This window comes from Tupaia chinensis, unplaced genomic scaffold (genome assembly GCF_000334495.1).
Source record: "Tupaia chinensis unplaced genomic scaffold, TupChi_1.0 Scaffold000430_1, whole genome shotgun sequence".
Lineage (NCBI taxonomy): Eukaryota > Metazoa > Chordata > Mammalia > Scandentia > Tupaiidae > Tupaia > Tupaia belangeri.
Window position 1 is genome coordinate 4030071 of NW_006159935.1, and position 7632 is coordinate 4037702.

The window sequence follows — 7632 nt, forward strand, 5'->3', positions numbered from 1 at the left end:
TTTTCCAGTCAACAAACACCTGAACACCAACTTAACTACCAAGCGAGGTCAAGTGCCTAAAAAGTGCTGAGTACATCTAACAAGCACGTGTTCTTTCCGTGGAAGACACACCTTAGAGCAGTCACGTACTCATTGCCAAACATCGCCATCCACCACTTTTCCCCTCCTTACAACAGGTAGAAACCGATCTTATGCTAGAGGTTCTTTTATTGGTACAAAGTCCCTGAAAATATTTCTTGGTATTGTTAGACTTCGGTTTGTCTTAGTTCAAAGTCACACTTTTTAAAAACCCTCAACGCTAACGGTAGTGAGCAGTGACTGGGCAGCTCGCCGTAGGTCCGAGTTGGGGTTTTTCTTGAAAGGGTTCTTCAGGGTGGTTACTGTCTACTACAAAAAAGCACTCTTGTACTTGTCACAAAGTAGAATGCAGATTACTAGTTCTATGCTAGTACAATGAAAAACAACTAGTTCTACACTGGTATGTCCTTTTGTCCTCCTCCACAAAAAGGAAGTAACTGAAATGGTTCTGTCTAATCCAGTGGCACTTTATTAAGAATATGTTTTATTTGTCTTAGGTATGGAACTCTTGCTTTTACATGCGGAGTCTCAAATGTTTCAGCTAAAACTTTAAAATTGTCAGATAAGTCATGGGTATTACAATTGTGCATTTTACATTTCAAAAATGGATAAAATTCAAATGTTAAGTCTTTGGCTATACTAAAATATCTTTAAAAAGTAAATGGTAAACTTATCAATTATAACTTTTTGTTACATTAAAATATTTGTCTGTTAACTTCATCGGTTATATTAAATAAAAGTAAAGTTAATTAATAGCTTGTACTATTCTTGTATAGATACGTTCTTAAAAGCCAGTCATAATAGAAAACTGCATCAGTTAATGTATACGTCACTTTTTCTTTTTTAAACTTGAAGACAGAATCTTGGCTGTCATGATCTCCTGGCTTAGCCTCCCGAGTAAGCTAGGACTACGGGTGTACACTACCATGATAGCCTTTGGGTCAGACCGGAAGTCAGACTCAGCCTCCCACGTGACCCCAGCCTGGGGAACACACTGCCTTAGCGTGCACTTACCGAAGAGAAACAGGGAGATGAGGGGGGTCACCCCCAACAGCAATGAGGTGTAGTCACGCTGCAATCCCTTCTCTTTCTCCTCCTGTCAGGGTGTGGGATGTACAAGCACACACATGTCCCCAGGCCAGATTCCTTAACTACTAGGCTACAGGGCTGGCCTTGAAAAGAAAATCTACCTTTTGTTTTTATGACATGTTTTTAGAATTTAGGTCCTTACAGCGAGAGTGTCCTAGCTTTATAGCTGTGAATATATATATATATATATTTTTTTTTTTTTGGAGAGATTTTTGCTATAGGGTGCGTACGCTCGCCAGACAGACAGAGAGAGACATAGAGACAGAAAGCGAGAAATCACCCCCCAGGGGGGTGGTCACACAGCAATCCCTTCTCCTCCATTCTCCTCTCAGGATCTTGAGCACACACGCACACGCGCCTGGCGTGAGTTTTAAGCCACCGGGTCCGGGACGCGAATTGCGGTCGACTACGTGGGAGTCCAGCGACATAGCCATTACGCCAACTGCTGGTTCCCAAGGCTGTGAATATTAATTTCTAAATTTTAGGTTGAGCTATTTGTATTTTAAAATTTTTAATAGTCCTTTTAAATATGTAAAATAGTCACCTGGTTCAAAATTCAACAGGTACAACACATTTTCCCATCTTTCCTTTTTTTTTTTTTCCTTCTCTTAAATTTGCTATAGAATATGTGTGGTCCCCAGAGAGAGAAAAAAAGTAAGAAAGCATTCTCTGTGGGGGTTGGCCACACCACAATCCCTTCTACTCCATTCTCTCAGGGTTCTGGGCATGCATGCATGTGTGCCCACATATTTTTCAAGCCGCTGGGTCTGGGACTTGAATCATGCAGCTGGCCATATGGAATTCAACTGCCCTGACTACCACGCCACTGGCTGGCCCTCATCTTCCCTTTTTATGGATCCTTCCACAGATACTTAATGCAGAAGAAATTAAGGGTCCTTCCTACACTTAAGACCTCCGAGGTTCTGGGGTGGTTGTGCTTTCCACAATGATGTGCGTGGCGTAATGCGTCCCTGCAGCAAATCCTTGGCCATTTCTCTAATCCTCAGTATACCTAATCCACACCAACTGAACAGCTTCATCTTTGGGTGGCTCAATCTCTTCCTGTTGTACACTGTCCTTCTAGAACTTCTCGCTTCCTCAGTGAGCCATGCCAGAGCAACATGGCAGTTGTTGCTTGATCTCCAGGACTGGTATTGCTAATATCCATAACCTGTGGTTCTCAGACACGGGCATGGGACACGTGTGAGAACCTCTCTATCAACGCTCACACGTTTACAGTCTGGAAGTGCAAGAGAGTTAATACCCCGAGGACAACCACTATCAATGGGAGACAGGAAGCTGTGGATAGATGCTGTCATCTTCAGGATTAGAAGGTAAACTAATGGAATGTGCATTTGGGCATAACGCTACAACGGCATTCTTTTTTCCTCATATATTGGTAGAAGTCACTGTTGAGGTTATCTGGATATTTTTCTTTTAAGAAATTTTTAGTTAAAAATGCAACTTATTTAAAAGATATAGGACTATTCACATATTTTATCTCCTTGTATAAATTCTATAGTAAATTGTATTTTTCTAGGAATATTTTCATCTAATTTGTCATACTTTGCCTTACAGTAATATACTCTCTAATTTTAATGAAAGCATAACATATAGAAAAATGAACAGATTATAATTGACAACTTGATGAGTTTTCACAAACTAAACACATTCATGTAAACACCACAAAGATCAGGAAATACAACATCAACAACACTCTAAGCCTACAAATGAGACCGGATTGTTACTGTTGGGTACAGTTGGTATTTGTTTACATTTATTCACTAGTTACCCATTTCATTTTTACTCACCATTTCTTTTGAGAGGTAGGCACATCTTATTCCTAGGATCATTTTCCTCCCTCCTAATCTATGTCTTTCAGGATTCCTTTACTGAGGATCTATTAGTAGCAAGCATTCAGTTCTGTTACCTAAATATACCTTGAATGGGTCTTTACTCTTGAAAGATAAGGTTAGATTGCTCTAGGTAGACAGCTGTTTTCTCTCAGCACTTTAAAGATAATATTGCTTTGCCTCTGGTTTCCGTTGTTGCTGACCATTAACTGTTGTTAATTTAACTTCTTTTGTGGAAGTTCTGTTTTTCCTCTCTACAGTGCGTCCTCTCTACGGTGCTTTTGAGATAATTTTGTCTTTTGTATTTTGAAGTTTCACTACAATGTATCTAGGTGTGCATTTCTTTTAAATTATTGTGCTTGGGGTTTACTGGGCTTCCTGAATGGGAGAATTCAGATATTGTCTCTCTAAATGCTGCCTTTTCCCTGTTATTTCTACTATATCCTCTGGGTCTCCCAGTTTTAACTGGCCACTTTTACTGCGAAATAAATTACCTTTCATGTGTTCCCTTTAGTTTCTGTGTTTACACTCTGCCTAATTTCCTGTTCACTGCTTTCCTCTTTGTATCCACTCCCCTGCTTAACTCGTCCACTAATTTCAGTTTTTCTACTTTTAATTTCTAGGGATTTTTTCAATCCTTTTTTTTCTTTAATGCTGGCCAATTTTGATTGTCCCTGGCTCCCTTATCACATTTTTATAAAATTTTTAGCTCTCGTGACCAGCGAGTATTGTGGTGGTTCAGGAGCTGGATTCCCACATGGTTGACCATGGTTCAAATCCCAGACCTGGCAGCTTGAAAATCACTCAGGGCACGTGTGTGTGTGTGTGTGTGTGTGTGGCCAAAATCCCAGGAGAGTGGAGAAGGGATTGCAGCATGGCCATTCCCTCTGGGGGGGGTGGGGGGGTGTGACTCCTTACTTTCCGTCTCACTGTCTCTCTGTAGTGAGTACATGTGCCCTATAGCAAAAAAAAAACCTTGAAAAATATTGGATTTTAAACATATTAAAAATATGTATTTTTAGGACCAGCAGGTTGCGTAATGGTGATGTCGCTGGACTCCCACGTAGTCGACTACGGTTCGAGTCCTGGACCTGGAGACTTAAACTCAAACCACCTGCCACCGCGAAGCTCTCCTGGTCAATGGGTTTTCGCCGCTAGCGTGGAGAGCCGAGAACCACTTCAACCGCGGCCGCTCGGGGGCGCTCGCCGGACGCCTGGCCGCCAGCCTTCCCGCCTGCCTGGAGCCACGCCCCGGTTTCCTGGGTTACGGCCCTCCGTGCGTCCTCTTCCGGGGGCGTGGCCCCACGTTCTGCGCGTGACGCAGCACGCTCCATATAAATACGCTCTGCGGGGGAGCCGCTTCCTTTTTGACTGCACGGCTGGCTCTCAAGATGGCGCCGGTGAGTGAGCGGGGTCCGGGTGGGCTTGGCCGGGCTCAGTGTAAAGCGTTTCTGCATCTGGCGAGTGAGCTGCCTTACGGACTTGGCGGGAGAGGAGGCTCGGGAGCTGGGGCAGGAGCGCCGCGGACTCGTTAGGTGCTGAGTTGGAGCCTCCCGGCGGCGGCCATGCGGTCTGGAGGAGCTGGAGCGCGCCGAGCTGGCCTCGCGGGCTGGGGCGCGCGGCCAGGAGGGCAGGGCTTGGGCCGGCTGGTGCGACCGCACCCGGGCCTGCCGTTTCTCCTTGCAAGTGTTGAACAACTTGTTTAGCACAGGTCACTTGGCTCCCTGAGAAAGCTGACCGGCACTCCCTTTAGGGTAGATCTTATTTGGAGGTGATTAAATACGAGTTTGTTTTTATGCAGTGACTAATGTCAGTGCAGTGTTTTGCTTGTGTAGGATACTAGAATGGAAAAAACTTATGCAAGGCAAGGTTCCTTCCCACTCCCTTTTTAGACAGGTGTGTTTCATTACCTAGGCCAGCCTCGAGTTCTGGTTCCTAGGGTTATAGACATAGAATATAAAGGCTTTTCTGGACAGTTTGAACAAATCTGGCTCTGAGGTTCTGGTTGCTCCTAAGGGGGCATAAGGACTGTACTGCTTCCACAAGTGGTTAATAGGCGCCGGCATGGTAATGTTACCTTTCTATAGCAGAAAGACAAGAAGCCTAAGAGGTCAACCTGGAAGTTTAATTTGGACCTTACTCATCCAGTAGAAGACGGAATTTTTGACTCCGGCAATTTTGTAAGTATCCTACTCAGTTGTTTTTATTAGTTGTAGAGTTTTTGATAATGACTTGAGTATGTACTATTTGATATTAACCGAAGTTCAATTCCTAGGGTACCTTCCCTAGTGAATATCTAGGGTTTTCTTCCCTAGTTTTGCATTTTTTCTGTTTTAAAATAGGAACAGTTTCTGCGGGAAAAGGTTAAAGTCAATGGGAAAACTGGCAACCTTGGAAATGTAGTTCACATTGAACGCCTCAAGAATAAAATCACAGTTGTTTCTGAGAAACAGTTCTCTAAAAGGTTGGTACTTGCTTCGTAAGTTTTAATGAAACTATGGTTGTGGGGTATATAGTCCGAGAATTGTGTTTGTAATCGACAAGAACAAGTGTTGATAGGCCAGTGAAAAGATCAAATGTGGGCTTTGAATTTTGCTGAAGGTCTGCATGATTGGAAAACACAGGAATAGTGCCAGCTGCTTGGGCTGGCTGGCGGTGTCATTTACTACTGGGGTGGACAGAGACAAGTCATGCACAGGATATCTGTCCAGTGGATCATAGGCCCTGTTAATCCAGGCTGAATATAAATTTGAATGTTGAGTCCTTTACTCTTCAAATGTGTTGCAAGAAATATTTCGTGTGTACCTGGGAGAAAGTGTTCCAATTTATTGATGGAACTGTTATCTTTCAAAAATTTAAGGTTCTGGTTTCTCAGTAAAGGCAACCAGTCAAAGCAGTTTGCTGCCAAATTTTGTTCACTCAACTTAGTTGACAAATGTCAAATACTACATGGCAGCACTGTTGTAGGGCTGGGTAACCAAACAGCGTAACAAGAGGCATACTACCAACCAGCCCGGAAGTTCTCTAGTGGAGAAGAAACCGTAAGATGGAACGACAGCCGTGGTTAGTGCTGTGTGAGGGTGTAGAGAGGGGAGCAATTGTACCAGGCGGCAGAATGAACTGGAAACCTTGCAGGTGAAAGTAATATGAAAGGGGCTGGTGTGTTTGGGGAGAAGAGTCATTGGGGGCAGGGCAGCTTGAACTACAGTGTGCATATTAACTGGGAGCTTGTGGATCAGTCCCTGTGAATTTTCAGAGGGAAATGTCGCTGTCCTCAAAGCTCTTAGACCATTACAGATGGCTACTGTAAAATCAAGTTTTGTAATTGCTATACTGGAAGTAGGGGTGGGGCACAAAGAGTTTTGGGTAATTCACTCAGTGTGCATAATGATTACCAATGGAATGAGGAAGCAGCATTAGCCAAAGGCAGAAGGACTTGGCCCTGTCGACCAGTCAATTTTTTAGGGAGATAGTGTTGAGAGTATCATTAGAGCATAAACTGAAAATGAAAAGATGAAATATTTTGGAAGGACTGGGGATACAATGAGAAAAATGATTGTATATGCTCTGTAGTACTGTACATAGTAGGGATTCTATTTCTTAAATAAATTCATGTTTTTGTTTTAAAGGTATTTGAAATACCTCACCAAGAAATACCTTAAGAAAAACAACCTTCGTGATTGGCTTCGTGTGGTTGCATCTGACAAGGAGACTTACGAACTTCGTTACTTCCAGATCAGTCAAGATGAAGAAGGGTCAGAGTCTGAGGATTAGTTGAAGCCTGGCCTTATGAGGCTTTGCTTACTAAGTAAAGCATGCTGGGTACATGAGAAAGAATCATCTGGAAATAGGCTTTTAGTTTATGAATGAATAAAAATCACTGCTTGTAAATCTTGAGTTCCATTTAAGAGTGTATATTTACATGATCGTTTTCCTTTGATAGTTTCCTAGGTGGTATATACATAAACTTCAGAGTGTTTGCCTTTACAGTGTCTTCATGGTGGCTAGAATCCTCATGCGTTGGGACTATGACCTGGGAAGGGAGGCAGGGTCTGGGTGGAGCGTGTGTTTCAGGCACAGGAAGCAGAACTGAAGTTGTCAGGCCAATGGAGTCCCGTTGGTGCAGAGTACAACCTGCAGAGTGGTCGTGAGCCTGCAAAGGTAGACACAGCTGATCCAGGGCTACATCATTTAGAGACCAGTAGCAAGAAACATAGATTTTAAGCAGGGGTCATGATCTGAAAGGTGCGAGTGGATAAAAGAACAATTACCCACTGCCTTGAGAATGGTTTTCTGTGTGCAGTAAAATATTTGCAATATCCTGTGGGAGCTGGTGGTACAAGTGGATGGATTCAAGGTTTTTTAGAGGGTAGACTCTTAGAACAGGTGGTGTGTGAGCAACAGGAATTTATTTCATGGTCCCAGAGGTTGGGCTGGACCTGCTTTCCTGTTCTATATTGTATGTAGTTGTGTCCTTGAGTGGTGGAAGGGAGGAGTTAGCTCTGGAGTCTAAGACTCCTAATAGGACCATCCTTATGGCCTAAGTAACTTCCCAAAAGTCCAGCCTAATATCCTCTTGAAAGGATTTCAACGTTTTTGGAGTTTGGGGGCT

At 43.3% G+C, this 7632-nt stretch overlaps 1 protein-coding gene across 2 annotated transcripts; it reads left to right on the forward strand.

Annotated features, from left to right (window-relative positions):
- The first annotated feature begins 4377 nt into the window (after positions 1-4377).
- Positions 4378-6928, forward strand: RPL22L1 (ribosomal protein L22 like 1). Of its 2 annotated transcripts, none has more exons than XM_006155061.2 (4): positions 4378-4420; positions 5111-5200; positions 5363-5484; positions 6650-6928. In XM_006155061.2, exons 1-4 carry the CDS (start codon positions 4412-4414, stop codon positions 6792-6794), a joined length of 366 nt encoding a protein of 121 aa, XP_006155123.1. In that variant the 5' UTR covers positions 4378-4411; the 3' UTR covers positions 6795-6928. The 2 variants fall into 2 exon arrangements, with proteins under 2 accessions (XP_006155123.1, XP_006155122.1); XM_006155060.2 differs by having other exon boundaries at positions 4381-4420; positions 5108-5200.
- Positions 6929-7632: the final 704 nt, after the last annotated feature.

Bases quoted from the DNA above. Each gene is read 5' to 3' on its own strand.
- RPL22L1 (XM_006155060.2), top strand. The intron at 5,201-5,362 runs GTAAGTATCCTA...GTTTTAAAATAG, and splicing joins TTTTTGACTCCGGCAATTTT to GAACAGTTTCTGCGGGAAAA. The intron at 5,485-6,649 runs GTTGGTACTTGC...TTTGTTTTAAAG, and splicing joins GAGAAACAGTTCTCTAAAAG to GTATTTGAAATACCTCACCA.